The 23256-nt window shown below is 37.9% G+C and overlaps 1 protein-coding gene across 2 annotated transcripts in view; it reads right to left on the bottom strand.

Annotated features, from left to right (window-relative positions):
- Nucleotides 1-23256, bottom strand: part of RELN (reelin) — a 459315-nt gene that overhangs the window by 314912 nt on the left and 121147 nt on the right. For both annotated transcript variants that reach the window (XM_070617061.1, XM_070617060.1), the window contains exon 3: nucleotides 6977-7112. In XM_070617061.1, the coding sequence (XP_070473162.1) occupies nucleotides 6977-7112 (136 nt within the window). The remainder of the gene's footprint in view (nucleotides 1-6976; nucleotides 7113-23256) is intronic.

Raw genomic sequence — 23256 nt, forward strand, 5'->3', positions numbered from 1 at the left:
CACATACATATATGTCATATAAATTCACACACACGCATATATCCAAATTAGTAGAGAAGGACAAGTTCTTTAAAAAATTCTTATCTGGAAGAAGCAATCAAACTTTTATTTCATATTTCTAACAATGCCTTAATGTTCATAGATTTTACTCAGAGCAGAGCTAAGTGAAACCCTGCTGCTAATATATATTATTCCAAGTCACTGTATTGGCAAACCAGAGAGCTGTTGCTGCCATGAGAAAAACTTATTCACCTGTTTCCCAGACATCTCTGTCATCACTATTTTTGACTGTGTAGGCAGTTTGAAGAAAAAACATAACTTCACACTTGAGGCTTCTAAAACGGGTTTCATCAATTTTACTCGTAAAAAAATAACCCAAATCTCTGCCCCATCTCATTTAAGAAATTTCTATTAGCTACAGAGAACTGCTAATAATTGTAATACATAAAGCTCTCAGATTTACTGATTTTGGTCTTTTTGCTCACAAACGTTCCATGTGGTTTCAAGTAAGAACTGCCAAGTGGAGTAGTAATCCTGTCTAAACCACAAGGTCTTGTAAACAGGAGGAGCTCATGGATTCCAAACCTCAGTCCATTTACTTAAGTACCCTCCACAAGTTAGGATCCCATTACATACATGAAGGGAAGGGAAGAGCGGACGTGTCGGTTTGCAATAGGGTTTTTTTTTTCTTCTAGATGTAACATTAGGAAACACTAATATTTCAATCTAAAAAGAAAAAAAGCAGAGATTTAAAAAAAATAACCAATTCGCTAACACAACTATGTGCTGTGGGATAGAATTCCATAAAGGCAGATCCATCTTTGGATCCTAGTTAAAAATATTTCATTCCTGAAATAGAAATTTTTCTCACCATAAAGCAGTTCCACTTCTCTGATAGTCTTATGATTTTGATGCAAAGAAAAGTGTCACAGTGAGACTCCAGTAGGTTGCCTAATATAACCAGGGCTGTTTCCACTGTAGCTTCTTGGAAGGAGGAGACACAGGAAGGAAGGAAGGAGACGGGAAAAACAAACGGAGGAGTCTTGCCTTTTGAATATCTGTTAAAAATTTTTTAAATATGTTGTATAATTAATATAACAAAAATATTTTTTTCAAACCTTCCTGAAGATTAATGGACATATTTTATCTCAACATTTTACCACACTCCCTAAAATTAAAAATTAAATCCCCAGGAAGCACCTTGACCTCATTTGCCAAAATGCTGATAAATAAGAACATACATTAGTCCCCGAACTTAGACAGTCTCCTTGCTCAGGCCTAAGTGGCTACTTAACTTTGATGAAAAACAGAGGTGTGCGAGGAAGTAAGAACTATGGTGTGGCTCCTACACATTCATTTTTAAGGGTAGATAATATTCTTTTCATCCTGTCATTCAAAGGTACGTTTTTGAGCAGCACTGAAATAATTGTCTCAAGTTGGGAAATGTCTGTTTAAAAAAAGGAAAACTGTACCATCAGAAAGAAAATAACAGACTTGGCACTTAGGAGACAGATGAAATTCCTCCTTTGGAAAACGGCGTATCTGGTTTTACTGAACCATGTGGATACGATCATTTCAGCCTCACATGAGAAGTAATTTATTTTGGCAGTAAGCTATGTATAACCTAGAAAGTAAAATACGATTTGTACATATCAACTGTTGGCATCCTTATCTATAAGATGAATACACTCCCAACAAATGCACCCATGGGGGAGTCCCTGATCTTACTTAAATGTTTAAGTAACAAGGCCCATACATACGCGATGTTTTCTTCTGATGGATGGAAATAAATGGGTAACCATACCATCTTTCCTGAGGAATCCTCCAGACAGATCGTAACAACTCTCATCAAAAATTAAAGGCATCCGAGATACACCCAAGGCAGCGCTTCACATCTCTGCATCTATATTATTTCAAGCCTGCCAGGTATTCAGAAACTGCTAGTGTCTTCAATTTTTAAAATGATTTTTTAGTCTTCTTGTTTAGTGTACTTTTTAAAAATGATCCCTTTAGGAGAAATGTCCTTTAAAATATCCAAATGTGGTCCGCCTGTGTACCTCTCTGCTGACCTGAGTTCATTCTCTGTTGTTGCTCAGTGTCTTCAATAGAACACACTGGATTCATTCTGTTGTCAGTTTTAGGAGAGTTCACTTAAAGTTAAATTGGCACTAATTTAGGCAGAAATCTGATCTTCTTTTATGTTCCATTTTCAATCTAATATTATGCTAACATCTCTGTTCAAGCAGTTAAACCTAAATCGAATGGCAGCAAATTTTGCCTTTAATTCACACATTCCCCCCCTACACGGAACCCCCTTGTGACAAGGAATGGGTTATACTGAGCATCGAAGGAATGAACCTACATATTACATATCAAGACCAAACCCACGTCTGACATAGTAGTCTACTGTGTTCTCCGCATTTCAGGAGTTTAAGCCAGTGTCTCTCAATATTCGAATGAATTAGATAATTTTACTATATCTCATATAGAGATAGATTTCAAAATGAGGATAGAAAACACATGTTGATCACTTTAAAAAGCTTGAGAGATTCTGATACCACACTACAAACTCTAATCGATTTTCATTGTACCAATACCATCAGTATTTTACCATAATAAAATAGATAAGTGATCATTTTAGAGGCAATTGCAGTCAAGCGGTAAAAGCCACCTGCTTTGAAACTGGGCTGCCTTCTGAATGCAGGCCATGTCAATCACCAGTGAGTTATGTTAGGCAAGTTCAGTAACATCTCTGTACTTCCATCTCCTCACCTGTAAACTGAGATAATAAGAGTACCTACTTCACAGAATTACTGTGAGAATAAAACGGATTAAAAGATGTAAACTATTCAGAACAGTGGCTGTAAATTTTCAAAAATATTACTAATTTACGTTGAAGTTGTTATTTTATAACCCTCTCTCCCCGGCGGTTTCTCACTAACTTTTAGGGTTGGATGGCTTGGGGATTTCCTTCCTCTTCCTTTCTTCTCTCCTTTCCTCATCCTGTCCCTACCTGTGCTCCTCTCCTCCTCCTCCTCTTCCTCCTCCTCCTCCTCCTGCTCCCCCTCCTTTCCCTTCTCCTTTTTCTCTCTCTCCCCCTCCTTGTCCCCCTCCTTCCTCTCTTCTCTCTGCACCCTCCCCATCACCCTCGGGATTTATTTTTGGATTTACCATCCAAGAAGTTTGGGTAATTAAGTGCTTCTTTTAACTTGAGGCTTACTAGTCACTAAAGACTAATCAAATATAAAAGTAAAGACAAACTATCCTGTCGTAAGATCTGGCTACTAAGCAGATCTCTGAGTGAAATTATCACTCAAAATATAAATGTTATCAACAGATGTCATAACATAATGATAGAATAATGTTAGTTGCTGATCCATTTCATGCATCTGTACCAGTACAGCCAGCAATTTTACCCTCAGGCCTTCCTCTCCTCCATGTCTCTCACTTGATTATTTTTAACGAGAAAGGCAGTAAACAGACAGCACAGACGATTATGTGGCCAAGTGGTTTACCAATAAAACCTAGTTTATTCAGACAGTGTGCCACTGAGTCTTCTCTGGGAAAGGCACACATAGCACATTATCAAATTGACTTTGATTTTAATTAAAATGTTCTGTAATTCTTACTATGGGATTATTTTAATAGGTAACTGGATTTTAAAACCACAGAGCGTGCACCACACATTTGCTGTTATCAGATGACATATTAGATTACACAATTGGGGGGGAGTGGCAATTCAATTGCCAGCTTTCGAGAGACCATGTAGATGGTAAATGATAAATATTAGTTGCTGGGTTTCTTCAAATCCAAGACATCATCAATAATAGACATAAATAAAATTAATGCTGCCAATTATAATTGTAAGGTGCCATCAAATGTAAGATGGAACTCTACTCCAGGGATACCAAAATGTAAAGAAATCTGTATCTCAGAACCAATGAAATATGATATCATTATTAGCTATTAAGAAATATTTATTGAGGACTTTCTATTGTCTACAGTTCAGTTTAGGAACTATTAAATGTGTAAAAATACTATACACAGTCTCTGACCTGGGAGGGATTTAAAATCTAGTTAAAAAAGAAAACATAGATGTGAGAAATCAAATAATGATATGAATTAACTAACAATATGAAAAAGTTACACCAAATATATTACAAAAGTATATAAGCATGGCTGAATTTTAATTTCTAAAAAGTGATTCTTCCTACTTTAAAAAGCAAAAGCTTTAATTGTTGAGGTTAGTCAGAAAAAAGACACTCATAGTATATTAATGTTCAGATACTATAGGCTTTGTGCTATTTTATTTTTGTTTCATATTTAAAATTAATGTTGACTATTGCTGGGCCCACACTAATTACAGATACTAACTCTTACATGTAGCTCTACTCAACACATAATAAACACTATAGTGAGGAAAAGAAGTAAGAAATTGCAAGACTTTAGTTCAGAAAATTTCAAATGAGTTCCTTCAGTGGGTCCACATTGAGTGTTCAGTTTTCCTGTGCTCTCTCATAAACTAGTTAGGAAAAGACGTCAACAAAAACCATCTTGCCCACATAGGAAGCAGCTACTCTCTGTAACATTCAACACTGTCATGGCTTACAATAAACAGACTTAACCATTTATTAAGAATGCTAAAAAGTGCAAACAGCAGCATCAAAATGTTATTGGGGAATACGGGTGAGGGTGTCTAAACTTCTTTGTAGTCAGTAAAAATCACTTCTGACCAAACTGGATTTTTATCACCAATTGCTAAGAAAACGTCGTTTGAGGTTAAAACTTAAAATACGTAAGTTATTTCTCAGAAGAAAATAGAGTTTGATATCCCAGGAACGGTCAGGCTATAAGCCATCAAATATTCTTTTTAAATAGACTCAATTTAAAACGATCTCTATTTGGAATTAGGCAGTTCTATATTGCTGACATAGATTTACTTTGTGTTCTATCTTTCAAAAAAGTAATTCCTGTTTTAAATTAAGAAGTTATGCATAGCAAGAATCTAAATTATCCTTCCAAGTGCCAACATGAGTAAGAGAAAGAACACCCAAAGGGAGAGTCAGAGATCACTGTTAAACTTAAGGAAACGACAACATTTGAACATCATATAATTTAAGGGGTATTTTTCATGGTTTCTACGTATGAGACATCATATGAACTGTAGGGGGGTCAAAAAGAAATCAGAATTTGTTCCTGTCCAATATAACATAATAGAAAAGGCAAGAAATTAAGTCAAACAATTTGACTCCGTAGTAAAATATAATCAAATAGCAAAAGATAATCTGCACTAGAGTTACAAGCAAAATGTGACAACACACATCACTTTTTTTGTTGAGGTCTTGAAAAGTTTTGTAACAAAGTTGGCATTTTAAAAAGGCCTTGAAGAATGGGTAGGATTTCAACAATTGGAGTTGAAGGGGATAAAGCATTCTGGTCCAAGGGAAAAGCACGGAGAAGGAGAGAAAGTCATGGAATGTTTAGGGAATTCCTGATAGGAATGCTCTATAAGGAGGTGCACACTGTGGGAGACAAGAGAGAAGACGATAAACAGCAAGACTGGGAAGAGGCTGCCAACCCACGCCAAAGGGCTGGTCTTCGGAAAGGAGTTTTAGGCTATCCAGGTTCTGAGTGATCAAGGTTGTGCCTTAGGAAGATTAACCTGACAACAATGCACGGGATGGACTGGAGGAGAAAAATGTCTGGGAGTTAACAGTCCAGTTAGGAAGTTACTGCAATTGTCTTCCCTAAGTTACTGGATGGGAAAAGTTCTGTATGAAAAACTGTCTGAGGGAGAAAATGACAGGATTAGATGTCAACCAGCTGAGTGGCATGCATCCGATGTTCACAGCCTGGGTAACCCAGAGGACAGGCATGAAGAGTATACAGTCAGTGATGTGGGTGCCAGAGGAACCCTTAACACACAACTGTATGTTATCAAGGGGGAAGGAAAGGTAGTGGTAAATTTTGGAGGATTCAGAGGTTTCACGGGATTTTGTTGTCTGAGCAGAAGGTTGGAGTAGAAAACCATTCTAGATGCCTTCCAGCTCTATTTTGCTTGACTGCCCACAGTAAAGCTGTTTCTAAACTGCCTTTGACCTTATTCCATTGGCCTACTTATCCATTCAACAAACATTTAGTGAGCGCTTACTGTGTGCCAGGGCCTGTTCTAGATAGTTGGGGCAAGCCAGTGAACAAAACAGAAAAATATTCTCGCCTTCAAGGAACCTGCATTTCAACAGGAAGAGACAGACAATAAACAATATACACAAATAAATGAAGTATATCATGTGTCAGATTCAAAAAAATACTATGGGGGATAAAGAGAGATGACTAAGAAGCATGAGGAGTGATGACTCTGGGACAGGGGTAGGAGTACAGTCTGTATTGAGAGATGTCACAAGTCACAGCCTTTGAACCACCGTGCAGCGTTTACCTAAGGATGCTGCCGGAACAATTGCTCACTACATTCCCCAGCTTCCTCTTATTGAAAGCACATGAGAGAGAGTTGTTAAGTTTCTATAGAGTCCCTGACTTCTGCCCGTCACAAATCATCTAACTGATCACATTTCCCCCTCGACACTGATGGCCAGAGAGCTCAAAGCTAAATTTGTGGTCTTCTTCCAAAAAGTGGATGGAATTTTTTGTACCCGTTTACATCTTATTTTCTGAACATACATTTTCCTATCGCCTTGCTTTCTTCACACACTTTTATTTTATTATGTATTGTTGTCAGCTAACATCCAATTTAGAACTCTTGAGATATAAATAAAGATGTAAAAATAAACTGCTAAAGTTTTCTTCTTTTTTTTTTTTTTTTTTACAGTTTTGACCTGTTTTTGACACCAAAACTAGTGGCTTTAATTAAGATCAAACCTGTTAAAATAATACATTTAAATAGTTACCCTATATGTCACCTCACGAGAGGTGTAAGTATTTGCCTTCTGGACCAGTAACAGACACGCTGGGTACTCACATGAAATTCACGCAGCCGGTGCCAGCGGGTGGCGCGATCCAGACGAAGCTGAGGTTGGTTGTGGGCAGGTGACTCACGTGAGAGGCCACCACGCTGCACATAAACTGGTTCCCAAACTGGTGGTCTGACATGATCCCTGAGAGACAGAAAGGAACAGAAGTTATAAGGACAATAAAACAAAGTCTTTCTTATCATGGCATACCAATATTTTCTGGACATTTTTCTTTCATATCAAGATTCATCAAGCTATTGGGCATCCCTTTAAGTTATGTAATTTTCCACTTCCTATTGCCAGAAGGAATTAATCATTTAAAACATTACTGGGAAGGAGCGATCCACTCAATTCATTGCTATAGTATTTACTTTGATTTTGTTGACTGGTCTTTCCCCCATCACCAAAGACCGCCAGGACCACAGCTGCAGTTGAACCAGATTGAGTTTACTGGAAGTGTTTGCAACAGGGCAGACCAAATAACCACCGGGAACTGGGAGGTATCTCAGTAAGAGGATGGTCAAAGGTGCTTGCTAATGTATTTGGGCTTGTGTTAGGTTAGAGAGTAGAGTGATCAGGCTGGCCGGGGAATTTCCTGATTTGGGTCTGCACGTCCAGCATCCCGGGAAATCCCCCAGTCCTGTTGGCGAGGCTAAGGGATTTGGTGCTACCAGAAAGTGGGGGCAATTTTATCACTGAGTGTCTTAGTTTTTATCTAGGAGGCATGAAGAATGGAGTGAGGCTAAAGCTGTGATTGATAAAAAAAGCAGCAGTAGTCATGTTAACACGAAAAGGGGGAAGTTGGTCATTTTTGTGGTTTGTACCATGTTCTTGCTTTTGTCTGTGTTCAGGCATGATTAGAAAGTGGTCTTGGGAGCCAGCCTGGTGGCACAGCAGTTGGGTTTACACGTTCTGCTTCGGTGACCTGGTTCGGATCCTGGGTGTGGACCTACGCACCACTTATCAAGCCTTACTGTGGCAGGCGTCCCACATATAAAATAGAGGAAGATGGGCACAGATGTTAGCTCAGGGCCAATCTTCCTCAGCAAAAAGAGGAGGATTGGCAGCAGATGTTAGCTTAGGGCTAAGCTTCCTCAAAAACAAGAAAGAAAGTGGTCTTGTTTTTGTCTCAAACCATCACAATCTCAGTGTGGTCTTGTCTCATGTTGATGTTCTGTGAAACCGCTTATGTTGAACATGAGAACACCATGACCCAGCTGTGAGTGCCAGGTCAGCTCCCAGCTGAGCTATGAGGAGATGATTCTTTTCTTTTTTAATAAGGTGATTCTCTTAGGTCTACCTCAGATATAAAATATTAATAAATAACTCAACGCAAAGAAAATGAACAACCAATTTTTGAAAATCAGCAAAAGACCTGAACAGACACCCCATCAAAAAGATACATGGTTGGAAAATAGGCATACGAAAAGATATTCAAAACCATACGTCACTAGAGAACTGAAAATTAAAACAATGAGATACCAGGACACGCCTATTATGGCCAAAATCCAAAACACTGACAAGACCAAATGCTGGCGATGATGTGGAGCAAGAGCCTGTCTCAAGTGTTGCTGGTGGGAGTGCAAGATGGTGCAGCCACCTTCAAAGACATTTTGGAAGTTTCTTACAAAAATAAACACTCTTACCATTTGATCCAGCAATCACACACCTTGGTATTTACCCAAATAAATTTAAAATTTATGTCCACACAAAAACCCGCACATGGATGCATATAGAAGTTTTATTCATAATTGTCAAAACTTGGAAGCAACTAAGAAGTCCTTCAGGAAACGCATGGATAAACTACGGCACATCCAGACAACAGAATATTATTCAGAGCTAAAAGGAAATGAGCGATCAAGCCATGACAGAAGTGGGCAGTTAAATAAAAAATTCATTTACTGGCTTTGTGAACTTGGGCAAATAACTTACTCTCTCTGAGATCCAGTTTTCTTCTCTGCAAAATGAAAATACCACATTCCCTCCAAGTTAAAGTTATTGTAAGAATTAAATGAGCCAAGACATATGACAGCATCTAGGAGAGTACCCCCACGTTTGGACAGGTGCCCTTCCTACGTGTCATCAGAGCAGTTCACACATTCCTCCATCATACACTTGACCATCTTCCTAAGGAGTCTATGAAGGACCAGGTCTTTCATCTTTATATTCCCAGCAACTATCACAATGCCTGACACAGTACAGATACTCAAGGAATGCTTCCTGAATAAATTCAAGAATAATTTAACAATAAAAATAAAAGACAATAGAAGTTATAACACATACCTTACATTAACTAGTGAAATAGGATCTTCTGGAATAGAAAATTGTTCAGAATAGGTCATCCTAGCCAAGGAAATAGAAAAATAAATCTATATTTTGACGTATACTAACAATGCTCCATTTCTCATTCAAGTTTTTATTTTTTTAAGCTGCATTCTGAGACAAAATTCATCAAGCCAGAGAAACCACAAGGTTAGGGAGGAAAAGAGACTCCCAGGGAAATCAGAGTGCTGCAGGAGACTCAACAGTCGTGAATCAGGAATTGCCAGTCCCCTCTGGTCGGGCACAAAGCAGGGATCCAGTGTGCGGAAAATGACACATCTGCAGGAGTCAGCCTGCTCAGAAAGGAAAACAGAAGTTCCAGCCACAATCGCGTGGGAAGGGAAATGAAGCAAACGAAATAAGGTTTCAGGGTTTCAGAGTCTTGGTAACAGGATTCAAGTTCAAATACCTCCTCATTCCCCAAAACCCCTCTTAGAATGTGAGTCAATGTTTAGGCTGCATACTACTTGACAGAATTTTATAAGGTAGCTGTATTGTCATAATTGCCTCATGCCCTACCCTAAATGTGGCAAATATATGCCACAGAGCAACACTCCTGCAAGCCAACAGTCTGGCACAGTAGTTCTCCAGCTTGGCTGCACAGCACTGTCACCTAAAGAGACTGAATAAACAGTGGCTCCCAGAGATTCTGAGTTAACTGGTTTGGGGTATACCCAGGGTATTGGTAGTTTTAAAAGCTCATCAAGAAGGAATTCTAAGGTATAGCCAAGAACACGCATTAAGAAAGTGTCTCAGTAAAATGTTGTCCAGAATTCAGGGCGTAACATGATTCACATCACTACAGTACCAATAATATACAGTTTGAAAGTATCCAGCCGTGTCTCACGCAATGGCCCTGGTAGAAATGCAAAACACTGTATCCTTTTACCCACTACTCCTCAAACCATCCCAAACGTGGAGTCTGAGGACCTTTTTGTGTACCTTTAAACACTGTGAGTGTACAGTGGCCTTTGCTTTTTTAAGACAGAACACTGGCATACTATAGTGCAACCAGATGTTAATTGGCATCTTCTTTCAGAAGACTGAAAAGTTGGCCAGAGTTGCAACTATTAAAAATCTATTTATCTTACTATCAACCAGAAGAAAAAAACCAGTATTTACAGAAACACTTCTTTGCATCAAACATTTGTGTCAGGCCCTGCGGAGTTACATAGAAGAAATAAAGACGTTATTCCTACCCTGAAAAGACTTGAGCTGGGAACGGAGAACTGGAATAAACTAACATTCTAAATAAAACATCTAGAAAATAAGTAAGTGCTAACTGGATGGTATGCATGAAAAATACAAGATAGGAGAGAAAGAGCGATTAATACGGACAACGATAATAAAGACAGCCAACGCATACCGAGCACTTATCATGGCCTGGCACTATTCTAAGTGCTTCGTGAAAGGTAACTCATTTTAGGCTCTTAACAACCCTACAAGGTAGGAGCTGTTATTTTCTCCACTTTACCAACTGTACTGAGACAATGGAGATAAAAGAACTTGCTTATGGTCATGGAGCACGTGGGCAGTTGAGCCTGAATTCAAACCAGTGCCCTTGCTACACAGTCAGAAAAGGCTCTTGAAGAGGAAGACTGGAACCGAGTCTTGAGGGAAAAGCTCAGATTTCCCATATTTCCTTTTATTTACATGAGACAGCAGGATATAATCGAGGTACCGTCCCCTCAGCTCTGCCACACACTGCTGTACGACCTTAGTCAGGGGGCCCCCTCTCAAGCTTCAGTCTCTACATCTGTAAACTGCTGGTCCAGGACCACTAAGACCCCTTTCAGTTCCATAGCTCTCTGAGTACAATTAAATGAACAGAAGAAAGATGGGAGGATGTCTCACGAAGGCAGACAGAATGAGCAGAGGTGTGCGTATAAAATGAGAACTAGGAGGAGGAGAGCCGTCACGATCAGCTTCCAGGGTTCTGTGAAACACAACTGACTGCATCCGCCACAGCGATCTTCTTAATGGCTTTTGTGTCACGAAAGACACATACCATCTAATTAATATATGTGACTCGGAAACCTATTCTTGGGATAATTGAAATTTGAATTTGATAATGAACTTAAATTTACGACGTTGCTTTCCCTGCTGTATGCTGGATAACAGGATACATAGAGAGTTTTTAATATTATTTGGAAAGGGGGAAATAGGATCTATAATAAAAGAACATAATTATGCTGCAAATCTCTGGGAGATATATACATATAAAATATATGTGTAGTGCAGCTATAATAAAGATTGTATTTCCATTGTTGTGGTTACGTGTAAATTGTCATACAAAAAATTTTTATGTGGAATTTCCTCCCCAGAGAAAGAAACTATACTTTTCCAAGAGAATTGGACTATGAGAGAAAGTAAGCACTTCAAGAAGCATGGCTCTGCCAATCTAACTTTGGGCAAAGAAAGTAGAGTATATCCTTCAAACGCTGAAGATCTACAATATTGACAACTGCCTTGACTTTAGCAAGATTTTAAAGCATTCATGTTATAAATACATTTTCCTTTTGAATATTGTGTATATACCATTGAAAAACAGAATATTCACATCCTAGTTGTAATTTCTATATCAGCAAACAATCAATATAACTCTTTAAAACAACCACTCCTTTGACAAAGTATGGGTGTCTTAAATTCATTAAGTCATTCAAACCACTGGAGATCTAGTTTGATAATCTCTAATATGTCTTCTTAATCAAAGTTATGGTTAAAGGACAGGAATCTATTCCAGAGTTCCCTTTATCCACAGTACACTTCTGCAAGATTAGGCTCACGATGTGTTTAATTGTTCTAATGTTGCCTTCAGGATTCCTTTTAAGACAGTGGGACACATTTCTGTGCCTTCCGGGATGTCATTTTCCTTGACAAGTCTTCAGTTATTTTAAGTTTGTGACTAAACCTTGTATGAACTCCACTTTCCCTCAGGAATACTTTTTTCTGCCTTTAATGTGCATACCTTGGGTCTTCAGAACGGTAACTAGAATTTCTGTGATCCTCCATCTCTAAAATAAAATGTACATATCCTCATAAAAATGCAGGCTATTCACTTCCAAGAAACACAGTGAAGATTTTATTACCAAAAATAACCAAGGTAGTGGGAAAATTGCACATTCATGTTGGTTTTATTCTATATTCTGTAGATTAAAGACACGGGTTATTCAAATTTGTTTAGTTTGTAATTTGCCATAGTGAGTGTGAAAGTGGGTGGAAATATGTCCTGGTTTATTTTTTATGGGTTTCAAGAGCTACGACATCTGTGGATGGGATACCACCAAACGAAGAGCAAGTACATTAAGATTATAGATTTTTGTTTGTGAAAAATGTAATCTTCATATATAAAAATGATGAAATCTTAAAAAGAAGTATTTTATTATTTCAAACACTTTAACAAAGTTTGGTAGAATGTTTTCAGGAAATTTAGTAAATTTATTAACTTATGCCTACATAAGAAGTGTAAGATAAGACAAATATTTAAGATGACTTCTATCTCTTTTTATTTTCATCATTTGCTCTTTCTTTAAAAGGGATCTCTAAAGGCTTCAATCAGTTAATAAAAAAAAGACTATTCTGAAAATTTAATTTGGAAAGTTAGTGTTATATTGTAAGCGAAGATACAAAATGAATTATGGAGTTCTTTTTTGTCATTCTTTAATCTTTTCATTTGATTCAAATAGAATAATTGTTTACTTACAGAATTCGACTTGTCTATTATTTGCCTTCTTTGCTAGGTCAACATACTCAAACATTTCAACAATGCTAAACACGACTTTCTATGCTTAAAAGTAATCATAGAACTTCCTGAAAACATCCTTATGGCAGCTTATCTGTGGAGTACCAGACTGATGAAAATGGATATGAAAAGAATAGCTCTCAAGTAGTGCTATAAGACGAGAAACAGTACGTGCACACACACTCACACAGACACACGGGGTATATTTAATTTTTAAAAGTATTGATTTGAAGGCATTTGGTTTCATATTTAATTCTAGAGGCAAAAAAGTACTAAAACCTTTTTAAAATCATTCTGGAATTGTATGTCTACAGGCACGAGTTATAAAATGTATGAGAATCCACGCTATTTCCACATCTCTTGTCAGTTATATAAGAGCTTATTCTAAGTCAACCTGATTCCTTCCTCACTCAATGCAATTACAAAGATGAGAATTCATTGCCCTCCTTCTCCTTTCCTCTCCCAGATCCACCATTTACCAAATGCCTTCTCTGTGCTGGGTGTTTTACCCATATTATCCCTTACTACTAGAGGATGAGAGCCTGGACGGTGGAGGCAGTCTGCCTGGGTTCAGACCCTTGCTCCACCACCAGAGAGTTGTGGAATGTCAAACACTGCTCCTCAGTTTCCTCTCCAGGAAAATGGAGATGATAATAAGAGGGTGGCCGTGAAGATGAAATTAGGATATGGCACATAGTTAGTACTATATGTGTTAGTTATTACTATCATTCCCATTTGAGAGATTAAGGAGAATTATCAGGAGCCAGTGAATTTAAGTGACTTGCCAAGGACAACAGAGGTAGTGAATGGCACCTGAACGCAGGTCCCTCCTCTATCTCACACTGCCCACTGGCTTCCTCCCTCTTTGTGTCTTTCAACAGAAGTACTTCAATTCTGGGACAGACCCCTGTCCTGATCAGTAGAAATCCTGTCCAAATCCAGTAGTGGAGTGCAAACCATCTGAGAGCGAGCAGGAAGAGGGCCCCTCCTCTACGTACAAGCTCAGACGCTCTCCGCCCTCTCTCTTTCTTTCTCTCTCCCTTTCTCTCCAACACCTTAATTTCTTATCAGACAGTTATCGGATACCCTTTGCCCTCTTAATAGACATATCTCAAAAGTGCTCCCCTACGGGGCCAAGCCAGCCAGTGTGTGGCCACTGAGTTTGACAGCACAGCATCTTTTCCAAAGAGCTATGAAAAGTCTGCACTGTCTTTAACTGAATCTCTGATACACTGGTGCCTACTCCTCTGACTTGTCCTAGTGTGTGCTGGATTCACAGCACAACTTCCAGTCCAGAAGTAGGATGCTACACACATGCAGGCCAGAGAAATCCAAAATGGAGGCGGCTTCAGAGATAGAAACCCAAGCCAACGTAGGAGGCTGAAAAGAGCCTCAGCAAGGCTTTCTCTCAAAAAAAATCTTGCACGATTGAAACTTTATGCCTATTGAATTGCAACTCTCCAGACCCCTCTCCCCCACAGCCCCTGGCAACCACCACTCTATTCTCTACTTCCATGAGCTTGTCTATTTTAGATACTTCATATAAATAGAATCACACAGTCGCTGTCCTCTGTAACTGGTTTATTTCACTTGACATAATGCCCTCCAGGTTCATCCATGTTGTCACATATAGCAGTACTTCCTTCTATTTTAAGGCTGAACAATATTCTGTTGCAATGTATACACTACATTTTATCCATTTGTCCACTGATGGACATTTAGGTTGTTTCTATATCTTGGCTATTGTGAATAATGCTGCAATAAACATCGGAGGGCAGATATCTCTCTGAAATCCTGATTTCAGTTCTTTTGGATGGATACCCATACACAGGATTGCTGGAGCATATGTTAGTTCTATTTTTAATTTTTTGAGGAACCTCCATATTGTTTCCCATAGCAGCTGCAGTTTTTTACCTTCCCACCAACAGTGCGTAAGAGGTCCAATTTCTCTACATCCCTGCCAACACTTGTTATTCTTTGTGGTTTTTTTGATAATAGCCATTCTAACAGGTGTGAGATGATGTCTACTGTGGTTTTTATTTGCACTTCCCTGATGATTAGTGATGTCGAGCATCTTTCAATACACCTATTGGCCATTTGGACTTCTTCTTTGGAGAAATGTCTATGCAAGTTCTTCATCCCTTTTTAAATCAGTTTATTTGTTTTCATGCTATTGAGCTGCAGGAGCTGCTGTTCAACAGATATGAAGTTTCAGTTACGCAGGATAGATAAGTTCTAGAGTTCTGCCACCCAACATTGTGCTATAGTTAACAACGCTGTATTGTGCACTTAAAAATTTGTTGAGAGTAGGTCTTATGTTAAGTGTTCTTACCACAATAAAGGAATGAATGAATAAATAAGAAAAAACAAAACTACAAACTGTTGCCTTGTTGGAATAACTCCAGCCCCTAAAAGTCACCTCCAATATTCTCAAGTCTATCTCTCCTCTTCTTTTCTCACTGCCAAAAAAATGCTCAGTTGACCTACGTAGGAAGTTTAATGCAATACCAGAATTACTATACAGCATCCTGGTTCAGACCCTTGCCAATCCTAGTTTAAAAAAAAAAAAAAAGAAAGAAGAAGAAAAAGAGAAGACCCTAGACAGAACGATAACAGCTAAATTTTCTGGGTATTTAATGATGCAGGCAAAGTTCTGAGTGTTTTACAAAGATTAACTCATTTACTCATTAAAAACCCTAAGAAGTATTATTATCATTCCCATTTTATGGATGGGAAAACTGAAGGTTAAAGAGGTTAAATAAGTCGTCCAAGTCACTAGACCCTAGAAGGACCACTAATCACTTGCGATCTGGCACTATCACTTTTCATGGTGCCATCCTGAGCAAGAACTCTCTAGGTCTTATGATTAATATTACTTAACATGTGGATAATAATAAGACCTACTTAATAGACTGTGGAAATGATTAAGTAATAATTCATTTTGTGAGAATTAAATGCTAAATTGCATGTAAACTATGAGAGTGTTTGTTAAATGTTGAAATTTTTTTTAAGATTTCAGAATATATCTCAGTCCTTTTCTGATTCTACTATACTCACACAAAACTCCTCTTTAAATAAGTAAGTGAGCTGCAGATCACCCAGGCTGAGCATACAGCCCAGGTCAAAGCTACAAACAAGGGGCACAGTAACCCTTGGCTAACCCCACAAAGCCTCTGCATATAAAAACAGGATCTGATTATCTTAATCGTACCTCCAGATTGGCTGACCTAAAAGAATTGTCTCTAGGGCTGTGTCTAACCAGAGTCTGCTGTCATGTAGATATAGCTCCAGGTCAAACTGCCTCATCAAATATTTTATCAGTGTTTAAATCCTATAGTCTTCAAGTTGCAAATGCCCAATATCTTAAAGGAACAGTGAATTCTCCCGCCTTCCTCCTTGTCTTGACCATCATAGCCCACACCATCACTGTGATATACGTGAAGAGACCCTGTTGCCCATAGTCTTTGACAGTGTTTCTCAATCTTTTTCTTTTATCATTAAGATTCCTCAATTTTTTTTTACCATTTCATTATCATTTTTAGACATTTGCCCCTAAATGTCCCGATCCCATGAAATTTTATATAAAATATAATATAATTGAAGCCCTAGGTGTATCTATTGATATTCTCAGTTGCAAACCACAGAATACAATCCAGCTAATTAAAGGAATTTTTAGAGATATTAGGCAGCTCCTCTGCAGAGAAATAGAGAAATAAACTTGGATGTTGCATCGCAAGGAGTGATGTCTACCACACCATGAGACTGGTCCAACATAAATACAAGAACTTGCTACTGCCCACTCTTTGACATCAACCACATTTGGACCAACATAACAGAATCTCCACCTCAGGCATTCCCCCCAAATATAAGAACTTTCCACTACTGCACCTGATTGAATATGGATTTCCCCATGCTTGGTCCCTACCTCAAATTATACTCTTTTATATCCAAGTCTCATGAGAGTGGGTCTAGGGGGTGGAAACTAAGTTACATGCTTTCACCCTAGAAAGGAAGTATGGGAATTCTATTTGGGGATGGTGGTACTCATAATGTGGGAAACTATATAAAAATGTTGGGCAATCATAGATGGTATACGTTTCCTCCAGAGGGCAACTTCAAAGTCTATAAAGTTCTGGATTTCTTTGATCCAAAAATAGCTACAATAACTGATAATCTTAAAAGATTGGCTTTTGGGACTATTTCCATGAACCTATACATTGAATTCCTTATCTCTTACCTTGAATGGGCATTCTGCCACAGGAATGGCATTGCTTATGGCAGTCAATCTACTTGATGGACAAGAACAAAAGCTCCCATACCTTTCCTGGACAGCCTAACAGATTTCCCAAGGAGTCACATCAGGACAGAAGATGTGCCTCTAATTTCTGACTCAAGATGGTATAAATCTGGAATAAATGGCAGAGATCCTTTTAACAATCTGAGCTCCTGCTAAAGGAGGAACTTCAATGAGTTGGCATAATATTTATTATCTCAATTAAAGAACACTATCTATCTAGTCTTGGAGTCATTATTGACCACTCTCCCACCTCAGTCAATCAATCATCAAGTCCTTCTGATGTTATCTCAGATTTTTTCCATTGTGCCCCCACTTGCCTACCCTTTCCACTATGACCTTATTTCAGGCTTTCATTATCTCTTTTTTGACCATGGTAAACAGCTGCCTAATTGGTCTCTTTGAGTTTAGTTTTTCCTCCTCACATTAATTGTTAATACAGGTATCTTTCTAAAATGCAAATCTGTTTTTATCATTCCACTGATTTAAATCCTTCGGTGGCAGTCCATACTTACAGAAGTAGGCCTAAGTTCCTCAACACAGCATTCTGCTCCCTATCTACCTATTTAGGCTAATTTATCATGACCCTATTCAAACTTCGTACTCCATCAAGACCAAACTGTATATAGTTGTATGTACACATCTCTGGTTTTGCTCTTGTCGTCTCTGCTTAGACCAGGGGTCAGCAAACTATGGCTCATGGGTCAAATCTGGACGATGGCCTGTTTTTTTACACCCATTGAGGTAAGAATAGTTTTACACTTTGAAAAGTTGTAAAACAAAAAGAAGAATATTCCATAGAGACCTACTGTTCTGATCTGAAAAGCCTAAAATATTTACTATCTGGCCATTTACAGAAAAAGTTTGCTGACCCTTGGCCTAAAGTACCCTTTCTTTCCCTGGCTTCAATAAACTCTTACTCATCACTTAATACACACACGAGATCAGAAATCATCTCCTCCATGAAATTTTCCTCTACAACTCCTTCCTGTATCTGAGGTTAATGTTGGAACATCTCCATGCTCTCATAAAACCCAGAGAATAGTTTTGTTGTTGAACCTACTCATTGCATTACAGAGAGTTATCCGTCTTCCCCATCGGACTGTTAGTTATGTGTTATGATTTTTTTCCCACAAAATCTATGATAGGCACGTAATAAATGTTTATGGAATGAACTGTTGCTGAATAAAGGCATTATAATTGACATCATATGGTTTATCAAAGTAATTTAAATGACAGGAGCTCTCCGTGGTACTGAAGGAACTACACCTACAGCTCCTCCCTATTGGATGCCGAGACCTTACATTTTGTGTTTCTCACTTAACTTCATCAGCCTCTATCATGACTTCATGATTTTTTTTCTGCCACTTTTCAGCAAACTTTCTGCAGAACCCTAACTAACTCTTGTCCCATTCTCATCTGGTCAAATTAACTGTTCATACCTTTTGGTCAAGGCATTTATTGCTCACCAAATAGCCATATACTCCCCAACATTTTCAAGCCTCTTTGCAGTTCAAGGGGTCATGTGAATAATTTTGACTAACGGGATATGAGCAGAAATTAAGTAAGCGATTTCCTAGTTGAAGCACAGAATAGAGGACGTGAGTCCTCTAGGTTCCTTTATTCCCTTGCCTTGATGGCAATGGAAGCCAAGCACTGAGAGAGCACAGCCACCATATGGAAACATCTTAGAATGCTGAGTCCCTGCACGGAGGACAACCACCCTGAAGAGTCTCTGACTCATATCATACTGTTAAGTTACGCTGTGATTTGGGAGTTAACTTGTTACCACAGGAAAACTGAATTTCCCTAATTAACACATTATTTTAATATGACTCTTGTCACACTCATTTACTTCTATTTCCTTTACTAGATTATAAATTCCTTGAGAGAAGTGATTTGGTCTTACTGACTCTGCACAGCATCACCTAATAATTGTTTGCTAAATTAACGAACAGACTTTGAAGTCTGCTTTCCTCTTCTCCATGATATTTCCTACTCTCCAAAAGAACAATACTCTGTTTATTTTATAACAGTGGAAAGAAAACTGATGAATTTAAGCTGTATGGGCGTAGTCAAGAGCAAAGACTCTAGAGACAAAGTGCCTGGGTTCACATCCCGGTTCTGCCATATACTAGATATGTCCTTGGTAAATTACATGTAAACTCTCTGGGCCTCAGTTTCCTCATATGTAAAATATGGAAAACAACAGAACCCACCTCAATGGGTTACACAGCTAATGTATGTAAAGTATTCAGAATGATGCCTAGCACATAATAAATACTATATAAATGTTGGCTATTACTATATCACTAAAACTTCTTTTTAGGAGCCCTATAGTTCTATCCACGTCCCTAATGACTTACAAAATCAATGATATTTTTTCTGGTAGAGGTACTTCATTCAATAACTCCAGGCTTTGTTTTCTTATACAATTAATAAAAAATATTAAATCACACATAACATGAAAAAATTTGTTTAAACATAATGCATAAATGTATAATATAACAATAATTATCAGTACTTTATTTACCTCCTGGAAGCAGCTTATATACCATAAGAAAGCATGGACACAATGAATTCTTATAATGAAGTTTATTCCATTGTTTTCAGTTCATCTGATTCCAAGTCAGATAAAAGAAATACCAATACATTTTCAGAAACAAATCACAGGAAAAATTGTTTTCAAATATGATGTATACTACTTTCATTTAAATTTTATTAAAATTCACACTCCAATGAGGCAAGAATTTGAATATTGGATCAGAAAAATGAGTGTTTCACACTCCTTGAGGCTAAATGATTACAAAATAGTCTTAGAAATTCTTAAATTCCCTTCATATTTAAAATAGATTAGGAAAAGAAAAAGACAAAATACAGCTATTTCAAAAATTATTATACTCTATTAACGAGTTTAAGCAGAGCATATTGGTTTGACTAAAAAACATAATATCTGAATATACACTCACTTGAATAATCACAAAAAAAGCTTCTTAATAAAGCAAGTTATTTGTTAAAGGTAAATTTAATTTTGTTTCTCCCCTGTAGTTTTCATTTATTTATAATAAATCATGGATATTTGAACCCTTCAAAGTTTTTTTTTTTCACTCAAGTTTTATCATTCCAAGCATCAATCTGAATGATTATATTCCTATTGTATGGCTTCTTTTAGGCTTTATGTATATTATTTTTAATGTGAATTTATAATCACATATTGCTTCTTATATTATTGATAAAGTTTACATCATTTCCAGTTTGTATTCTTGTGAGAAACAAACTTAATTTTAGATTTGGAGTTATTTTACCAATAGTTTCTAACTGAAAAGGCAATCACTCAAATATTTTTTAAAAGAATTCATTTATATACCTCTATTTATTGTCGGGAAAAAAATATCAGAACTTTTATATTTTAATGTCAAATTTATATGTTTTATAATAAGTGTACAAAGTATATAATAAGTACAAGAATATATGTACAGAATATAAATTAAATAATAGAAAAATATATAATTATCATGCATGTTCAAATATTTTACTAATAGTGGAATCTATTAAAAAAAGTTTTGCTACACTTGGTTTAGAGACTTCACCAGGTCAGGGAGGGAATTAAGAGATTAAGAGATTTAGTGTGAAAAATCATCTCCCTTGCGACTTTCTGAGATGAGGGAACCATTAGATTCTTAACCTGTGGTCAGTAAGGAGATACCAATAGTGATGGGAATAAGAACAGAAAAGGCTTTGATTTGAGTCCATTGCTGTATTCTTCAAGGGAATGAAGGGGAAGATGCCAGGAGGAGCAGAGCAGAAGCCTGAAATCAGCAGAGCGTGTTTCTGGTTGGTCTGCTATGGAATTATGATCTAGACCGAGGATTCGGGTTTCTCCCAACAAGGGCTAGAGATGCCTCGAGGGCTTAACACAATAGAATACTCATGCACAGATCTTGATGATGCAAAGCAAATTACTGTAAGAATCATAAAACATGTATACATTATTTTGTGAGCCCAAAGAGATAGCAAATGCATCTACTTGGGACAGAGAATCAGTAAACAATTACAGAAGCATTTGAGACTGGTTTTGAAAGGGGAGGAAAATTCTCTTGGGGGTTTGGTACAAAATGAATGGCATGCTTGAAATGGAAAAGTTCTGGTCACACTGAGAGAACTAACAAGAAGTGCATATGGCTAGAATACAATGATGAGCACAGAAGACACAGGAGGGAAAGGGCTGGAAAAGCAACTGAGGCCAGAACGGAAGGCCCTCGAATGCCTCACTCAAGAATTTGTACTGCTGCAGACACAATGTGGAGTGACCGCTGGAAGTCTGTGCATAGAAGGATATACTAAAATGGTGGTGATGTGTAAATGGATGGGTGCAAACCAAAGAGGGTCAAGGACAACGCCTGTAAAATCACTGCAAGAGACCAAGCAAGGCATTAGCAGGGTCAGAACTCCAATGTTAAGAGAAAGGTTTTTGATTTGAATTCATTGCTTTATGCTTCGTATTAGTGTGCTAGGGCTACTGTAACAAAGTCTCAGAAGCTGGGTGGCTTAAAGAACAGGAATTCATTGCCTCACAGTTCTGGAGGCTAGATGTCCAAAATCAAGGTGTCAGCAGGTTGTTTCCTTCTGAGGGCCATGAGGGAGAATCTGTTCCATGCCTGTCCCCTTAGCTTCTGGTGGCCCCAGGCATTCCTTGGCTTAAAAGTACATCATTCCAATCCCCCATCTTCACATGGCGTTCTCCCTGTGTCTCTGTGTCTTCGTGAGGCTGTCTTCTTATAAGAAGAGCAATTGTACTGGATTAGGAGCCCACCCTACTCCCATATGACCTCATCTTCACTTAATTATATGTGCAGTGACCCTATTTCCAGATAAAGTCACCTTCTGAGATACTGGAGGTTAGGACTTCAACATATATTTTTTGGATGGACACAATTCAACCCATAATGTGCCTGAAAGGAACGAACAGGAACACGAGGAGCTGCAGGTTCTCACCCAGACAAACATCTTTGCGATTATGAAAGCAGGGACGGTGTCCTGGGACTCAGTGTTAGCTAGAAAGGCTACGCTTTATTAAGACGCTATCAAATAAGAATGATTCATTTTCTAAATAGTGTTTGATTTTACAATTCCAAATTGCCTAAAACTGCAAAGGATAATAGAATATAATGCCACATAAAATAATGGAGGGAGGGAGTTAGAAACGTGGGCAGCAGGACAGAGAGAGGTAATTTACATTAAAAAAAACCCCCAAATATGTCGAGAAAAACTTCTAGAAAAAATCTAGGTTTGTAATTGGAAATTTGCACACAGGAGCCCACGTGATCTTTTGAAATTAGTCTGTATCTTTAGAGAGGGAGAACCCATTGTCCTCCATGCTTTTTATTAACATTGAAAATCACTGGCTAACACAGACTCTAAAAGAACATACAAACAGTTACGGTATAATGATCATTAAATTTGTTATTAAAGACCTTCAGATTGGAAGAAGCCACTGTACCTAGCGAAAGTTATTAGTAAAAAATATCCTAGTTTATTTGCCAACTCAATTAACTACGCTACCTCCGCCGCACCCACCCCACTCAACATATGTTATCGCTAGAAGCCAGGCAGAGTTCAGGCTTACATTATAATAATATGGTTCCTTATAAAGACATCACAAGAGGTAACATCAAAATCTATCTCTAAAGACTGACTGCATAGCTAGGAAAGACCACTAACTAACTATCATTGAAGGTAGCTTTTACAATTTTTGTTTAAGAAATAAGGAGTGCTCCATGAAAGGGTGTCATTGCATTTCATGAAAGAGCATGATTGCAAACACCCCACCCATACTGCCCAGTTTCTAGAGGAAGCTAATTTGGCTTCTTTTAAGCAGACTGTCTTCCCCTTTCCATCCAATGTACAGGGTGTAATAAAGTCTCACCTAA

Source organism: Equus przewalskii, chromosome 4 (assembly GCF_037783145.1).
Source record: "Equus przewalskii isolate Varuska chromosome 4, EquPr2, whole genome shotgun sequence".
In the NCBI taxonomy this organism is placed as follows: domain Eukaryota; kingdom Metazoa; phylum Chordata; class Mammalia; order Perissodactyla; family Equidae; genus Equus; species Equus przewalskii.